This window comes from Schistocerca serialis, chromosome 6, assembly GCF_023864345.2.
Source record: "Schistocerca serialis cubense isolate TAMUIC-IGC-003099 chromosome 6, iqSchSeri2.2, whole genome shotgun sequence".
Classification (NCBI taxonomy): Eukaryota; Metazoa; Arthropoda; class Insecta; order Orthoptera; family Acrididae; genus Schistocerca; species Schistocerca serialis.
In genome coordinates this window covers 180666751-180685494 of record NC_064643.1, presented here as the reverse complement: position 1 = coordinate 180685494, position 18744 = coordinate 180666751, and the positions used below count along the sequence as shown (strand labels likewise).

At 43.9% G+C, this 18744-nt stretch overlaps 1 protein-coding gene across 2 annotated transcripts in view; it reads left to right on the top strand.

Moving 5' to 3' along the window:
- Window positions 1-18486, top strand: part of LOC126484251 (cytochrome P450 6k1-like) — a 167798-nt gene extending 149312 nt beyond the window's left edge. For both annotated transcript variants that reach the window (XM_050107668.1, XM_050107669.1), the window contains exon 8: window positions 17902-18486. In XM_050107668.1, coding sequence (XP_049963625.1) covers window positions 17902-18068 — 167 coding nt within the window. In that variant the 3' untranslated portion in view covers window positions 18069-18486. The remainder of the gene's footprint in view (window positions 1-17901) is intronic.
- The last annotated feature ends 258 nt before the right edge of the window (window positions 18487-18744 follow it).

Here is an 18744-nt window from a genome sequence, read left to right as displayed (position 1 = left end):
CGAGTGTACCGTAAGGCAGGAAATTAGAGAACAGCTTAAATTGTTGCGAGTGATTCTAGAAGCAATAACCTTCATCTCTTCCGTGTCACAAATATTTGAATTCATTCGCAGTGTACGTAAAAATCACGGGAGAGACAGATACTTTTCATGTTGTAACGACTGGCGCTTCGGTTGGTATACTCCGGCCGCTGACGACATGTGGCGCCAGTGCATAGCAGGAACGGCCTTCCCGCACGCGACAAAGGCTGCGGTTTAATGCCAGTCTGGTGGCACAGCGGTGTTGCAGTTACCGATGAAGAATCCTATGCTATTGGTCGCCGAATTTGGTGCCTTCACGCCTGCACATTTTCTACATAGACTGGCATAAACGGGAGGCTGCAATAATTACTCACTAGTGTGTTTGCCCTACAGGACACCAGAATATACAATCCGCAAGGCCCGCGTTAGGGCTCTGTCCTCTCCCCTCTCCTCTACCTCCTGTACACGGCAGATATGCCCCAACCCCCCCCCCCCCCCTCTCCAGTACACCTCTTGCAATATGCTGATGACACCGCATTCCTCGCCCTCGCTCCTACCCTCCAATGGTCCCAACGCCTTCTCCAGAATCACCTTGACCTTTTTGCTGCATGGTGTAACCAGTGGCTCCTGACAATCAATCCTTCCAAGACCCAGGCAATCATCGTAGGTCGTACCACTCGCTCCTTCCGGCTCCTGGATTTCTCCCTTACTGTCTGCGCCCGCCCTGTCCGCCTCACCCCCACCCTCACCTACCTTGGCCTCACCATTGACCGTCACCTCACCTGGATCCCTCATCTCCGCTCCATCCAATCCAAAGCCCACAACCGCCTCTGACTCCTCAAACTCCTCTCTGGCCGGACATGGGGGTTGCACCCCTCTACCATCCTCCACACCTACAATTCCTTAATCCATCCCATCCTCTGTTATGCCAGTCCTGCCTGGATATCTGCCCCCCCCCAAATTCTGTAAGTCCCTCCAGATCCTTGAGCGTCATGCACTCCGTCTCGCCTTCCGTATATGCCTCCCGTCCCCCACGCGGATCCTCTATGATCTCATTCCTTTCCCCCATCTGCTCCTCTTCCTCGAACATATCCGCATTCTCTACACCTCCCGCCGCCTTGCGCCTTGAACCCCCTCACCCCCTGGTTGCTCCTCTCCTCTCCCAACCCCCCCCCCTGCCACGTCTTCACTGTTGTATCCCCCCTACCCTCCATCTCTACACCCTACATCTCCTTTCCCAAGGTGGCTTCCATCAACTCCTCCTCCCAGATGGTGCCCTCTCTCCCTCCATTTATCCCTCCTATCAACTCTGATCCTCACCCCCCTCCTTTCCTCTGTCCTTTCCCTGGGCTCCCTCTTCCTCCGCCCTTCCATCCTGTGTTTTCTCCCTGCCTACCCTCTCCCTTCTCCCCCCCCCCCCGAGTCCTTTTGTCCTGCCTTCCCCACTCCCTGGCACGTCTGCTCAGCACGCCCCACCCCTCTTCTGGATCCTCCTCTTCCATTGGCTCCTTTCCCCCCTCCCACTTCACTTTTCCTCTCCTTCCCCCCCCCTTTTTTTCTCGTCATCTGACCAGTTTCCCCCACCTGCTCTCGGGTGTGGTATGTCATATTTGTGCCAACTTTTTAGTGCAGTGTTTAAGTGAGTGTTCAGTGTTGTGCGTCTTTCCACAGTGTTGCGAACGGAAATCATGCTGTCGCTGGGTGTGCATTTTATATCTCTTGCGAACAGAACCCAGACTGTCACCGTGTTTTTTAACTGTCTGTCTATTATTCTTCTGCTTCCTGTGTATTTTATTAGCATCATCAACCCTGTGTTTTATGTTTTAAGCTCCAGCATTTTCTGCCATTTTACCTGTAAGTCACCGATTTTATCGCCAACTGTTATTATTTTTTCTTATCTTCATCTTTTTAAAACAAATTCTGTAGGCTGAAGAGCGGCGTAATAAGCTGCTGCCAGCCCGCCCCCTTTAGGGAAAAAAAAAGGCCCGCGTTACGATATGGAAGCAGGTAACGACAGTAGCGCTTCTAGTGGTCTGGCAGTGAATTTTGAATACGAGAACACATGCTGCGAAAGTCCGTATTTCAAATTGGAATTACGCCACTTAGATGACAATATTTTTCATTTGCAACTTATGGCTGGGTCTCGTACTCTAGTAGTAAAGTGTGTGCCTGCAAATTGAAAGGTTTTTGACTTGGAAAAGTAATATATTCGAGAAATCTCAATCAATAGCTTTTTTTTTTTTTTTTTTTAATTTGTGATAAGTTCCTGTGGGAGCAAACTGCTGAGGTCCTCGGCCCCTAAGCTTACGCGCTACATAATCTATCTTAAACTAACTTACGCTAAGGACAGTACACACACCCATGCCCGAGGAAGGATTCGAACCTCCGATGGGGGGAGCCGCGCGAACCATGGCAAGGCGCCTCAAACAGCGGGGCTCAATAACTAGGATTAACTTCTTGCAGCTGAGATTAAGAGACACGTAAAATTTTGTAAATGATTTCGTGGTATCCTTTTAGCTGTATAATTATTTAATTGTAAAACCGTTTATTGCATTTCCGACCGTGTGGCCGTTGTCAAGCTGAAATATCTGCTCCTTAGCACATGTGAAAATCGTCTGGCATGATATCACACAGAAGCTGGTCTCATCGCATTCTGCTCCTGATTACGACTTCTTGTGTGTATTACACTCTTCCAATTACCTTTGAATATGTTGCTCGTATTCTGCTATATATTTGCTGGAATTCATGTTATTGGGTGAAGTAAGTTTTTCCATATTCGTTGTTGTTTCGTGTGAAACAGGAACTGGTTTAGCCACTTAGTGTCCTATGAACTTCTTGCTTAAAAATTCGTGTGTGAGCTGCTCGACTTAAATGTGTCCTAAGTATATCGTTCGTATTTTACTTTATTTTAGTCCGCATCCGCTTTTTGCACTTTCTCACATTTAATGGAGAAGTCCTTGTTAGCAGTTTTCAACAGAATTGGTATTCAGCTTCATTACATCATGTCACAGAATGAGTGTGTATTTCTGCTTTGAATGGTGTTACTTCTCGCTACGGAATGTGCTTTATAATCTTAATGTCAAAGCCATTCTTTCTCGTGAATGCTAAGAACGCAACAAATATGTTTACATGTTATTAACAGGTACTACAAACAATACATTTTAACAGAAATCAGTGTACCACAATCGTTCTCCCATTCAAATGAAAATTTAGAAGCAAATAATACACACTCTCATGCTTTCGTCATTGTAGCTACTACTGAATTCTTTATAACTAGCGTTTAATAAATGCAGTAGCGATCAGTACCGTGGAAGTACTTTCACACTACACCACACAGTTCAGTGTACAAATATGCACTTCAAGGCAGAATATTTTGGATGCATAATAGTACCCGGTAAAATAACTAAGTACTCTGTCATTAATAAAATGGTTCAAATGGCTCTAAGCACTATGGGACTTAACATCTGAGGTCATCAGTCCCCTAGACTTAGAACTACTTAAACCTAACGAGTCTAAGGACATCACACATATCCACGCCCTACGCAGGATTTGAACCTGCGACCGTAGCAGCAGCGCGGTTTCGGACTGAAGCGCCTAGAACCGCTCGGCCACAGAGGCCGGCTCTGCCACTAATACTCCGTACTACTAAGCATAGTCGGTAGCAAGAGGCAACACCATTCAAAGCATAAATACACACTCATTTAGTGACAACATGTAATAAAATTGAATACCAATTCTGCAAAAACCTGCTAACTTGGAGTTCTTCATTCAAAGCGAGACAGTACAAAATAAAAAGGTGCGAAATAAAATAAAGTAGAACAGGAACCATATAATTACAACGCATTTGAGATGGGCATTAACATACGCTGATTCGTATGAAGGATTAAATGTCCAGCGAACATTATGCGACAAAACAAGCTTCTGTTTTATACGCTACTGGCCATTAAAATTGCTACACCAAGAAGAAATGCAGATGATAAACGGATATTCATTGGACAAACATGTTACACTAGAACTGACATGTGATTACATTTTCACGCAATTTGGGTGCATAGATCCTGAGAAATCAGTACCCAGAACAACCACTTCTGGCTGTAATAACGGCCTTGATACGCCTGGGCATTGAGTCAGAGCTTGGATGGCGTGTACAGGTACAGCTACCCATGAAGCTTCAACACGATACCATAGTTCATCAAGAGCAGTGACTGGCGTATTTTGACGAGCCAGTTGCTCGGCCACCATTGACCAGACGTTTTCAATTGGTGGGAGATCTGGAGAATGTGCTGGCCAGGGCAGCAGTCGAACATTTTCTGTATCCAGAAAGGCCAGTACAGGACCTGCAACATGCGGTCGTGTAATATCCGGTTGAAATGTAGGGTTTAGCAGGGATCGAATGAAGGGTGGAGCCACGGGTCGTAACACATCTGAAATGAAACGTCCACTGTTCAAAGTGCCGTCAATGTGAACAAGAGGTGACCGAGACGTGTAACCAATGGCACCCCATACCATCACGCCGGGTGATACGCCAGTATGGCGATGACGAATACACGCTTCCAATGTGCGTTCACCGCGATGTCGCCAAACACGGTTGTGACCATCATGATGCTATAAACAGAGCCTGGATTCATCCGAAAAAATGACGTTTTGCTATTCGTGCACACAGGTTCGTCGTTGAGTACACCATCGCAGGCGCTCCTGTCTGTGATGCAGCGTCAATGGTAACCGCAGCCATGCTCTCCGAGCTAATAGTCCATGCTGCTGCAAACGTCGTCGAACTGTTCGTGCAGATGGTTGTTGTCTTGCAAACGTCCCCATCTGTCGACTCAGGAATCGAGACGTGGCTGCAAGATCCGTTACAGCCATGCGGATAAGATGCCTGTCATCTCGACTGCTAGTGATACGAGGCCGTTGGGATCCAGCACGGCGTTCCGTATTACCCTCCTGAACCCACCGATTCCATATTCTGCAAACAGTCATTGGATCTCGACCAACGCGAGCAGCAATGTCGCGATACGATAAACTGCAATCGCGATAGGCTACAATCCGACCTTTATCAAAGTCAGAAACGTGATGGTACGCATTTCTCCTCCTTACACGATGCATCACAACACCGTTTCACCTGGCAACGCCGGTCAACTGCTGTTTGTGTATGAGAAATCGGTTGGAAACTTTCCTCATGCCAGCACGTTGTAGGTGTCGCCACCAGCGCCAACCTTGTGTGAATGCTCTGAAAAGCTAATCATTTGCATATCACAGCATCTTCTTCCTGTCAGTTAAATTTCGTGTCTGTAGCACGTCATCTTCGTGGTGTAGCAATTTTAATGGCCAGTAGTGTATGAAACAAAACTAATATGGAATCATTTCCTCCACCCAATGTTGCAGGTGCGATAAATACAATGCAGAATACGAGCATCATTTTCACAATACAATACAAAGAGCGCGATACGCACAGGAAGTCGTAATCAGGAACACAACGTAATGAAACCAGCTTCTGTTTATTACTAAACGAAAACAAATATGTAACACTTTAAATCAGCGAGTAAGACATTGAGATAATGTATTGATAAACTTTCAACACCACAGGTGGCCTTGCAGTGAAACAAGGTCTTGTTAGCGGATGCCCGTACGTGATTTTCACCTCCCTAAAGATTTCAGTTAATTGTGCTGATGAAATGCTTTGGGGATTTCGTGATGACAGTTAATGTTTCACTCGAGATCCATTCCTTCAATATCGTCAGAAAAGTCTCAATAAACACAGTATTTATGGATTTGACTAGCATTTATAATTACAGAGCGTATGTAATTTCTTTCTTCCTCTCTTTTCTATTCCTCTGTAACTTTTCAGAAATATTCTGCTACCTCCGTTAATTAGTTACTGCAATTATTGAACAATATGAAAAAAAGGAAAATTAGTTACAAACTACGGCGTGCACACACTTTACTCAACATGTAAACTTCACTACTGATATTCGGATTTAGATTATAATATGTTCGATATGCCTGCCGTCATTGGCGATGATGTGGCGCAGACGGATAGCGAAATTCTGCATGACTCGTTGACGTGTTGGAACATCAATGCTGTCGATGAGCTTCTGAATGGCTGTTTACAGTTCAGCAATGATTTTGGGTTTATTGCTTTACAACTTGTCTTTAATACAGCCTGACAAAAGGAGTCGCATGTGTTCAGATCCGGAGAATATGGCGGCCAATCGAGGCCCATGCCAGTGGCCTCTTGGTACCTCAGAGCCAGAATGCTGTCCCCAAAGTGCTTCTCCAGAACATCAAACACTCTCCTCCGATGCGGTCGAACTTCGTCTTGCATGAACCACATCTTGTCGAAATCAGGTTCACTTTGGATAACGGGGATGAAATCATCTACCAAAACCTTCACGTACAATTCGGTAGACACTGTGCCATCAAGGAATATCGCGCCGATTATTAAATGACGGGACACTGCGCGCCCCACAGTCACCCGTTGAGGGTGAAAAGACTTCTCGATCGCGAAATGCAGATTCTCAGTTCTCCAAATGCGCGAGATTTGCATATTGACGATTCCATCCAAATGAAAGTGGGCTTCGTCGCTAAACCAAAACACACTAATTGTCGTCATGCTCTGCGGCTAACCGTGCAGTTTGAACCTCCTGGCCGGGCGGAGTGGCCGAGCGGTTCTAGGCGCAACAGTCTGGAACTGCGAGACCGCTACGGTCGCAGGTTCGAATCCTGCCTCGGGCATGGATGTGTGTGATGTCCTTAGGTTAGTTACGTTTAAGTGCTTCTAAGTTCTAGGGGACTGATGATCTCAGAAGTTAAGTCCCATAGTGCTCACAGCCATTTGAAACTTCTTTTTTTGTCTTCCTGAGACAAACCGTTCAGAAGTTATGACGACTTTATTTCATATAGTTCAATAATTGTCACCCTATGCATGTTCTGCGGGTCACTTTGTGCCATATTTCGTAATGACGGGGAACGAGTCGGCTTACAGAATGTAAACGCAACTGGTATTTAAATACGTCTGCATGTTATTGGTTTGCTGATGAGGTCCCATAACAGAAAACAATATTTAGCCTAAAAACACACGTAAGCATGTAACACTTGTGGCGCCTGCTAAACTTCTGTTTTTTTTTTTTTTTTTTTTTTTTTTTTTTTTTTTTTTTTTTTTTAAACTCTTCAGTGGTATAGAAAGGGTTGCTCGGAAGGAACTTTTGCAACTCACGGTCTAATGTATCAGACATAATATCAGCGAGTAAGTAATAAAAGGTTTTGGTAACAGTGGTATTCACGCCTTTCTGACCTGATATCTGTATGACTACAGGTCATTTTTTTCTTCTAGTAGTGAAATTATGGCCGTCATTATTTCTTTTGAGCACTAATCGATTATTACAACAAATTTTTATGAGACAAAATAGGTGCTGTGTTGCTGTAGTTAAAAGTACCTAATTCTTAAACAAAAACCTCTGCAAGTAGGTGTGAGGCGGTTGCCGTTTTTTCTGCTTCCATCTAATACCCAGTCCAGGAAACATGTTTGAAGCCTTGCATTCTCTTGGCATGCCCACACTACTGTAGTTCATTCTAGTGAATAAAATCAATTTTGTAAATCAAAAGCACAAAAATGTGTGTGTTCTACGACACTGATTTATTTAGTTAACCAGTTTCCGCCTTACTAGGACACCTTCAGACTGTAGTTATGCACTCTTCTTGATGACGAGTTGTGACCACTATGGCAGATTTGCAGTGGAGACATAAGTGAACATTAACGACACCTGTTGGCAGATCTACAGACTTCTGTTGCTGGTATGAATGAATTCCATGCGTAAGACCATGTAAAATAGCTCGATATTGGTTCCCAGTATTTTCTTTAATCTTGTACGCTATTTGGCAAGTATGAAATCTTCCTTGCCCTCTTTCTGTTATCGTCTTATCTACATTGCTGACATTCTATTTGAGACGCCATTTGCTTCTTCCAGCACCTCGCGAAGGTGCTGGCTGATAAGTAATAAAATCATTCTGCAGTGAAACACGTTTTGCACATTTGAATAACATGAAACAATAAGGAAAGATCGAGCTGGTGGAATTACGATTTCCTTGAGACATGTCAGTCTCAGCTTTATCTTAGATAATGATAGAAGCTTAAGAAATGAATTAAAATTTGTGCTACAACTGGGACTTGACCGGGGTCTCCTGGTTACTAGACAGATATGCTAGGCATTAAGTAGGTGTGAACTGAGGTTTGTGTTAGGGAGGGCATTGGACTGAGGTAGTTTATGCAGCTGTGTTAGCCCTACTGCTATGGTGGTGTAATGGTTAGCAGATTTATAGTATTACAGGTAACTCTAAAATATTTCGTTTGCTGATGACACTAGCTTGGTAGAAAGGATGTTGTGTGCAACGTTGGCACTGTTTCAAATAGTGCAATTCAAGACATAATTTCATGGCTTGTAGAAAATAAACTAACGCTAATTAAAGGCAAGTCTCAGTTTATACAGTGTCTAACACACAATTCAACAAAACTCGACATTTTAATATCACGGAATGGGCATATGATTAGTAAAACTGAACAGTTAAAATTTCTGCGTGTTCATATAGATGGTGAACTGTCGTGGAAAGCCCACATTCTGGATCTTGTTCAAAGACTGAATGCCGTCATTCGAACGGTATCTGAAGTAAGTGATAGTTCGACACGAAAAGTAGTCTACAATGCTTATTTTCATTGGCTTATGACGTATGGTATTATATTTTTCGGTAACTCTTCCCATTCTCAAAGGATATTTTTGGCTCTGAAACGATCGGTCGGGTAATAAGTGACGTAAGTTAACGAACATCTTGTCGACCCCTGTTCATTAATCTGGGTATTCTGACATTGACCTCTCAAGTTTTGCATCACCCCGGTTCCCAGAACTCCTGAAGATAGATGTTGACTGTATATATTGTATCACAGACACAGTCCCTTTGACTGTTCAGAGATGTCACTAAACCCACGCAAAGATGTAAACAATCATGCATGAGCACCGCCTATTAGACGGAGAGGGTCCATCAGCCGATCAGTTTCAGTCATTCCACCAAGAAGGAGGTACACGGCTCGTGTTGTCTGTAGTTCAACCATGCCTAGACGGTCAGTACCGCGGTTGGATCACGTCTGCATTGTGCCAGCAAGGGCTCTCAAGAAGGGAAGTCTGCAGACGTCTAGGAACGAACCAAAGCGATGTTGTTCGGACATGGAGGAGATACAGAGAGACAGGAACTGTCCATGACATGCCTCGCTCATGCCGCCCAAGGGCTACTGCAGTGGATGACCGCTACCTACGGATTATGGTTCGGAGGAACCCTGACAGTAACGCCATCATGTTGAACAATGCTTTTCGTGCAGCCACAGGACGTCGTGTTACGACTCAAACTGTCCCCAACAGGCTGCATGTCGCGCAGCTTCGCTCCCGACGTCCATGGCGAGGTAAATATTTGCAACCACGACAACATGCAGCGCGCTACAGATGAGCCCAACATACCGAATGGATCGCTCAGGATTGGCATCACGTTCTCTTCACCGATGAGTGTCGCATATGCCTTCACCTAGACAACCGTCGGAGACGTGTCTGGAGGCAAACCGGTCAGGCTGAACGCCTTAGACACACTTCCCACCGAGTGTTGCAAGGTGGAGGCTCGCTGCTGTTTTGGGGTGGCATTTTGTGGGGCCGACGTACGCCGCTGGTGGTCATGGAAGTCGCCGTAACGGCTGTAAGGTACATGAATGCCATCCTCCGACCGATAATGCAACCATACCGGCAGCATATTGGCGAGGCATTCGTCTTCATGGACCAAAAATCGCGCCCCCATCGTGCATATCTTGTGAATGACGTACTTCAGGATAACGACATTGCTCGACTAGAGTAGTCAGCATGTTCTCCACACATGAACCCTATCGAACATGCCTTGGAGAGATTGAAAAGGGCTGTTTATGGACGACGCGATCCACCAACCACTCTGAGGGATCTACACCGAATCGCCGTTGAGGAGTGGGGCAATCTGGACCAACAGTGCCTTGATGAACTTGTGGATAGTATGTCACGACGAATACAGGCATGCATCAATGCAAGAGGACTTGCTACTAGGTATTAGAGGTACCGGTGTGAACAGCAATCTGGACCACCACCTCTGAATGTCGCGGCGTGTAGTGGAACAATATGCAATGTGTGGTTCTCATGAGCAATAAAAAGGGCGGAAATGATGTTGATCTCTATTCCATTCAGAACCGAGATGAAGCAAAACTTTTTTCATGTGCGTATATATTCTTTACTGTCGTTTCTTGCTAACACTATTAGGTTATTCCCAAGAATTACTAGCTTCCACTCAGTTAATTCTAGGCAGAGATCCAATCTGGATTTGAATCGGACTTCCTTGACTCTTGGCACAGAAGGACGTGCAGCGTCCATTTTCAGTAAGTTACCGCAAGAATTCAAAAGTCTGAGCAGTAACCTATCCGCTTTCAAATTGAATTTGAAGAATTTCCTCATGGGTCACTCCTGCTATTCTGTGGAGGAGTTCCTAGAAAAATTAAGCTGATTCCTGTGTCGTATGGTCGATTGCATTTCCATAAACTTCTGTCTTGTCTTTTTTGGGTTCATAAGCATTTTATTTTATCTGTTAGTAATTTCACGTTGTAATTTCATGTTCTGACACGTTCCATAATCTTGGAGACTTCCTCCTCAGATTGGTCCTACAGAAATAGACGCATAAAATAAAATTAAAAAAAAAAACAAATAAACTGCATAGTATGCAAGAGACCCTGGTTCAAATCCTGGCCATGGCACAAATTTTTTGTCCATTTCTTCAGTTTCTATCATTATAGGAAGTACGACATTAATTTTGTTTTAGAAATTATCCAAAGTTGATAATTTAACAAATCATTAATAAAAATGGTCACTTCACAATACCGTTAAAACATGTTGAGGTACTATTAGGATATAGCGGTGATGCTGGTAATATATGTAAAACTTTTCGATTTGCTATGGTGATGAAACGACATTTGCAGGGGGAGCAGGTAGAACTGTGAATGAGTGATAGAATACTTTAGGATTTGCTGGCATGGAAAGTTGTAAACTATACTTGACGCTGCTGTGGTCTTCAGTCTGGAACTGGTCTTGAGGCAGCCCCCCCACGCTGGTCTATCCTGTGCAGCTCACCCCTGAGTAATCAGTCCAACCTACAGTCATCTAATTGGTTCGAATGGCTCTAAGCGCTATGGGACTTAACATCTGAGGTCATCAGTCCGCTAGACTTAGAACTACTTAAACCTATCTAACCTAAGGACATCGCACACATCCATGCCCGAGGCAGGATTCGAACCTGCGACCATAGGAGCAGCGAGGTTCCGGACTGAAGCGCCTAGAACCGCTCGGTCACAAAGGCCGGCTATAGTCATTTGAACCTGGCTTACTAGGTGCAAGTCTGGATATCTTTCTACGAGTTTTTCCCCCACGCTCCCCTCCATTACCAAATTAACGATTCCTTGATGTTTAAAGATGTGTCCTGGCGATATGCCCATTCATTTAGTCTAGTTCTGCCACTAAGCTATATTATCGTACATTCCATTAAGCGCCTCTGTACTACTACATCTCAGTGCCATTTTGATCTTGAACATTCTTCTGTAACACCATATTTCAAAACTTTCTATTGTCGGTTGTACTATTTGAGGACCTTGGCAATAAACAACGATAACGGAAAAGTTAGTTGTTCTAAGAAACTGCAAGTTAAGTGTCAATAACATCTCATAAGATATTTGAAGTACATAGGAAATTGGAAATTTGTGGTAGGTTCGTATGTGACGAAACTGCTGAGGTCATCGGCCCCTACGCTTCACACTACTTAATCTAACTTAAACTAACTTACGCTAAGGACAACACACACACCCATGCCCGAGGGAGGACTCGAAGCTCCGACGGGGGGAGCCACGTGAACCGTGGGAAGGGGCCTGAGACCGCGCGGCTACCCCGCCCGGCCTTTGAAGTATATGGGATGTGCTTTTTTTTATTCAGATAAAAAATTATGTCATCGTATTGCTCTTTTATGGCACGCACATTGGTCTACACTTCCCAATAATAAATTGCGGGACGTGAAAGCTCTTCCCTGTGCTTGGACCTCTTCCTCCCGAACTCGTCGTCGGGAGGAGGTAATTTTAACTAGACTCCGGATAGCACTCCGTCGTCAGGCCACAAGTGGTCCATCGGGACCATCCGACCGCCGTGTCATCTTCAGTTGAGGATGCGGGTAGGAGGGGCGTGTGGTCAGCACACCGCTCTCCCGGTCATCATGATGGTTTTCTTTGACCGGAGCCGCTACTATTCGGTCGAGTAGCTCCTCAATTGCCATCACGAGGCTGAGTGCACCCCGAAAAATGGCAACAGCACATGGCTGCCTGAATGGTGACCCATCCAAGTGCCGGCCATGCCCGACAGCGCTTTACTTCGGTGATCTCACGGGAACCGGTGTACCCACTGCGGCAAGGCCGTTCCCAAAGACTCCGGATAGGGCACTGTCTTTTTACCCATCGACATCTTTTAAGTGGCGATCCTCCCACGCTTTGTCCCCATTGCTCTCAACTGTGGACGGTGAGAGACCTTTTACTTGAGTTCCCCTATTTTACTCCGCTACGCGCCCGTCTACAGCTGTCGCCTGATATATCTTCCATTTTAGCAAATGACACGCGCTCAGCCGATCGCGTCCTCGAGTTTAGCAGTGTCAGTGAGATAACGTCGGTCATTTGAAGCTCTTTTTGGGGAAACCAACCTCCCCTTCTATAGTGGATTTCTAAACTTTCCTTCTGTTTTTTAATTTCCCCACTTTTTGTGTTTCGCTTCCATTGCTGCTGATTTCCAATATATATATATATATTCCCTACGCCACAGACCGGGCGCTAATGACTGTAGCAGTCCGCAGCTCGTGGTCGTGCGGTAGCGTTCTCGCTTCCCGCACCGGGTTCGATTCCCGGCGGGGTCAGGGATTTTCTCTGCCTCGTGATGACTGGGTGTTGTGTGATGTCCTTAGGTTAGTTAGGTTTAAGTAGTTCTAAGTTCTAGGGGACTGATGACCATAGATGTTAAGTCCCATAGTGCTCAGAGCCATTTGAACCATTTTTGACCGTAGCAGTTTTGCGCCCTAGAACCATAACAAAAAAAGTTTATAGGATTTAGCAATGATTACTTAACATTGCCTCCTTCCAAACTGAGTGCACTTGACACGGGCTAGCAGTGCGTTACCACTGTTTACTTGCTGGTCGAATTAACAAATCGCTACTGCGAAAGTTGCTAAAACTACAAAACTGTCTGAATTGTTTCAGTTTTTTGACATAGTCATTACATTAACAATATTCGAAATAATAAAATGTAACAACTACCCAAATTAGTCTATGATTCAGCACAACATACAATTAATTTTAGTGAAGAACTTACTATAGCACGTGAGCACTATTAATTATGGCCCTAAGTATTGCCAACACCGCCATTTTCATGTAAATTCGCATCAAGTCTGATATAGGACGTTACTTAATATTGATCGAACAGTCGATAGTTGTACCGCCAGTCCAAAGTGTCCAGAGGGCACAATATTTCGACCATCATACATGTCGCCATCGTCAGATGCGAGGACGAACTGAGGTTATGGGGGTGCGCGGCTAACTTATATTAGCCCCTCGCCCTGCGAACCGTTCCCTGAGCCGTCGTCTGCATCCGAGGGCGCGTGTCGGCGGCTGCGGAGGGGAGGCGTCGACGTCGGCGGTAGTAGCGCCAGCGCCGCACTAGTCACCAGATCGTTGTGTTAGCTGAGTGTCTTCTTCATTAGACACAGTGCTGATTCCCAAATGTTGCTCAGACGATAGCCGCAGTCCCAGCTGATGAAACTGTTCCTGGAGCGAATTTCGATGGCCTCTGTAACGATACTGTCCTAGTATTTCGAAGTTTGTGCAAAAATCCTGGTATATCCGTATTCCGTCGCATGATTCTCAGGCAAACAGACTAGGGATACATTAGTTGAGTGTGCCGCTGGTGTTCTCGGCATCGATCTTCGACGGTGCGCACTGTTTGTCTAACATATATCTTGCCATATGGTCACAAAATCTCCTGCAAACTGAGGTCATCTTTGGGGCTCCCGAACAACGCCCGTGTTTTATATATAATTACGAAATATTAAATTTCGTAATATGATGCTATGAAACAGACTAACACAGTCTCATCTATTAGTAAATAGAAGTATTTTTTTTAGTTTGATAAGATACAACTGCACCTATTTTACGTCAGAAACATTTGTTCATTTTACATTGGAATTAAATAAAAACAACTGAATAAATGTCATTTATTTTATAGGTTTATTGTGTTGCATACTGGCTTTTATTTAACTATGTATTAGACATTTACTAGAGTCATCACAACCTTATCTCTCTGCGGTAAGTGAAATTACCGTAATATCAGATCACACATTGGAAGTGGTTAAAATGGAATACGACGCGAACTGGCGAAGACAGCTGAATTTAAAAGGCCAGTCAGAGTGAATTTCTCTCGAGGTTTTAAAGGAATTTGAAAATTTAGGAGGGACGGAAACGCAGCCTTTGGTTTTGAGGACTAGGAATCGTCATAAGATAAATGAGTCTGAGGCAGTTTCCATTTGGTTTAAAGGTGATTTAAATTGTAAAAGTATTAAGATTCTTGCTGATGTATCATTTAATTACTGTAAGTGAATAATAAAGGATAATAAAATTAGACATTGATCTTGCCAAAAGCTGAGAAGTAACTTGTTTTCTTTCGTAGCACCTTTGGGCCCCTGGGTTCTCTAGATCGCACAGTACTCATCACAGTATCCTGATGACGCAGAGTATCTATTGTCAAATGTATTATGGCGGTTTAATTAGCGGGAGCTGTGGGTGGCGAATCCGTGCTGTACATTCTGTCAGCATTGGCCTCAGAGGCGATTACAGCGTATTATGTAATGTTTGTAAACAGCGCGTGACCTTGAGCGCTCTTATCTCGTCCTTGCGCTCGCTTATTTATATGTGAGAGTATTGCTAGACGTATGTAAACACCATGTGCATGGTAGTAGTTGTAGCTGATTTTAGGCTTCATGTTGGTAAGGAAGTGTGCACTCCACGTTAGTTTTCCCTCAAACGTTCATTCAAAGTATTTTACTGTGTTAGTAAGAGGTTGAGATTACAGAGATTGGATTTGGCCCAACAGACGGGTCGAGTGGAACGGTCAGTGGTGTATGGCTGTACTTCCCCTTACTAATTTTCTCGCCGTTATAAGGCTCTCGACGAAACTCACATTTAACACTTGAGATAATCTCTTGCTGCAAAGCCAGAAGAAACTATAATCCGTTCATCATAAGAATAAACCTGATGCAAACAAACACAAAGGCGCTGATTGGTCAGAAGCCGCAGCACACGTACACTGGTGTTGTCGCGCTCTTGGAAGTAGGATGTACTTATGTATGAGATATATTAAGTTACGTTAAATGAAACTTTAACGTATTCAAATGTATTAATAGTCATCAAGGTTTTTCCTAATCACGCCTTAGCTACGTAGTTTTATTTCAAAAGTCGTGTACAGTCACAGCCTCTGCAGCGTTGTGCTCTGATTGTCTCGCTATTAATGCGTAGTATGAAAATGGTTGAGGCTGCTTTCTGTTGTGTAGTGAAACACGCGTGAGGAATACGGTTAAAAAGAGCCGAGAAATAGGCTGTTCTTAATGTTTGTCATAAACTTACGGAGATAATCAGGTTTGGAAGTTTTTCCAAGCTAGCATATGCAATATAGTTGATACGTATGTTAATATTGTAAGTGTGGCGCAGTCGTTTGCGTAATGGAATCTTATACACAAACGGACGCCGGCACGGTAGCTCAGCGTGTTCGGTCAGAGGGTTAACTGCCCTCTGTAAAAAAAAAAAAAAAAAAAAAAAAAAAAAAAAAAAAAAAAAAAAAAAAAAAAAAAACTGAGTCAACGGCTCAACACTGAACTTTAACTGGTGTCATGGTGCATCTGCACCGAACAAAAAAAGAAAAAAAAGCGGTTTAAGATTCGAATCTCCACCGTGTCATTTTTTTTCCTCGTTCAATTTGAAATACCTGCCTCTCGTAATTATAAAGTTCATCATCATTTTTTATGAATAACGCACGTCTTCTTGTTTCTAATTACACATTGGACGCGAAATTCCTGTTTTCATTTCAAATACAAATTCTTAATTATCGATGCTTTATGAAAGACTGTTCATAAAAGTTGCTTAAATTAAGAAAACATAACAATTTTGAAGGCAAAAATGAAAAACCAAATCCTCCTTATTTGGACTATGCCCATCGTTGTATACCACAGAGGTCGATAAGTATCGTAGAAACATGAAAAACGAACATTTTCACAGAATCGAGCACATCATACTAATGTTGCATTTTTGCATTTGCTACTGGGCCATTACAATATGAATCCAACAGAACTGATCTGGGGCCAAGTTGCGGGGTTTGGCACGAGAAGTAACAAGACTGTTAAGCTGCCAGACATACTGGACTACAGTACGCAGCTTTTTCAAATGTTACTGCCGAACGCTGGCGGAATATCGAACGGCTCGTCATAAAAGAGGAAGAGAAAATGTGGCGCGTGGTTGGCTTCGTGGCTTCTGTTGTTGATACGCTCGTTATCAACATAGCAGGTGACAGTTCCAGAGCTCAAATGTATTTCCGGATTCGGACAAGGAAGGAGCTAAGAGATTACCAGACGACTGACTGTAATTAATACATTCAGTGGTTCAAATGGCTCTGAGCACTATGCGACTTAACTTCTGAGGTCATCAGTAGCCTAGAACTTAGAACTAATTAAACCTAACTAACCTAAGGACATCACACACATCCATGCCCGAGGCAGGATTCGAACCTGCGACCGTAGCGGTCGCTCGGTTCCAGACTGTAGCGTCTAGAACCGCACGGCCACTCCGGCCGGCAGTACATTCAGTGGCTTCAGTATTCAACAGTACGGTGAAGTCCCTGCAGTATGCTTTTGTATTACAGACAGCTCGCTAAAAAAATTACCCTTGGTTTAAGTTAGAAATTTTCATCACTCTTGTTTGTTATGAAAATACTATGTGAACTGAGAACGAGTGCATTTTATGCTTTCTCACTGCTCACCTAAGAAGCGCGCTGGAGTTTCTCCGCATATTATTTCATTCTCCTTAAAAATTAAATGACATTCGAAGATATATTGTTTCTTTGCTCGTCTCTTTTTACGTCTGAACTGCAACTACTCACACCATTGCAGGTTAGTTGGACCAGCTGGCTGGCCTGTGCTGCTAAAGTTTAATGCGCCGGTGAAGCTGTTGTCCCGCATTATCGCTCAGTCTATGCGCGTGTAACACAGCATGAAACGTGTCCTTATGATCGTACTTGACTGTACTGGTCATAGCTTGGCTTCCGCTCCACATGAAAAGAAATCCAATGATATTCAAACAAATACGGTAGAATACATGGCGTAATGTTTACATCAAGTTTATTCTTATGGTGAACAGAGTATAATGCTCGAAGATAACTTTTATTGACTAATCTGGGCAGGGAGAAACCAGTTGTCGCCAAAAATATTGGGAAGAAATATTTATTAAGAACTTTTTGCCGGCCGCGGTGGTCGTGCGGTTCTAGGCGCTCCAGTCCGGAGCCGCGCTGCTGCTACGGTCGCAGGTTCGAATCCTGCCTCGGGCATGGGTGTGTGTGATGTCCTTAGGTTAGTTAGGTTCAAGTAGTTCTGTGTTCTAGGGGACTGATGACTTCAGATGTTAAGTCCCATAGTGCTCAGAGCCATTTGAACCATTTAAGAACTTTTTGTGTCAACAGGGGAATGGATTTTATTTGGATTTCTGTAATTATGTTGCAGGTATGAGACTGGGCCTGCTGCAGACCAAGGTTGGCCTGGTGTACATCTTGTCCAAGTACAGCGTGCGGACGACAGAGGCCACGCAGGTGGACCTGCACTTCAACGCCAGGAGCATCATACTCGTTCCTAACGGCGGCATTCAGCTCCGACTGGAGAGGAGGTGCTAGCAACAAGGACACACAAGCTGTTTTACTGGAGTCTCATACTGTCCTGAAATTAACGCTCGTGTTTGTGAACTTACTGTAATTTGTGACACTTCTATAGGGATCATTTGCGCGGAAGACCTAAACCACAGAACATTGTCGGACTGTGCAATACTTTACTATACTTTCAAAGAGCACCTCAAGATTGAATTTGAGTCGACTCACACTGTTGTTGTGATCTGACAAATTGTATCAGGTTAGAATGAACAATATTTAACAATGTTTATATTGTGCGCTGTCAAGGCAGTCAAAATACTAAAAACACTTTTTATGCATGATAGCTATGTATTATAGACATGTACTCAAATTCATTACGGTCAGATACACAAAAGAAATCTATAGACTGTTTGTATTTGTTTATAAATAAAGGTTGCAAACAATTTGTAATGTACTCTTATGCGAAAGAGAGAGTATGCATAGATTTCAGTTTCTTCCATAATACATCGACATGAGGATATGTGTTAGAAGTGTGCTCCATCTCTAGGTTGAAATTTTAATTTTTGTTCTGTTTTAAGTCTGATATCTACATCTACATCTACATACATACTCCGCAATCCACCATATGGTGCGTGGCGGAGGGTACCTCGTACCACAACTAGCATCTTCTCTCCCTGTTCCACTCCCAAACAGAACGAGGGAA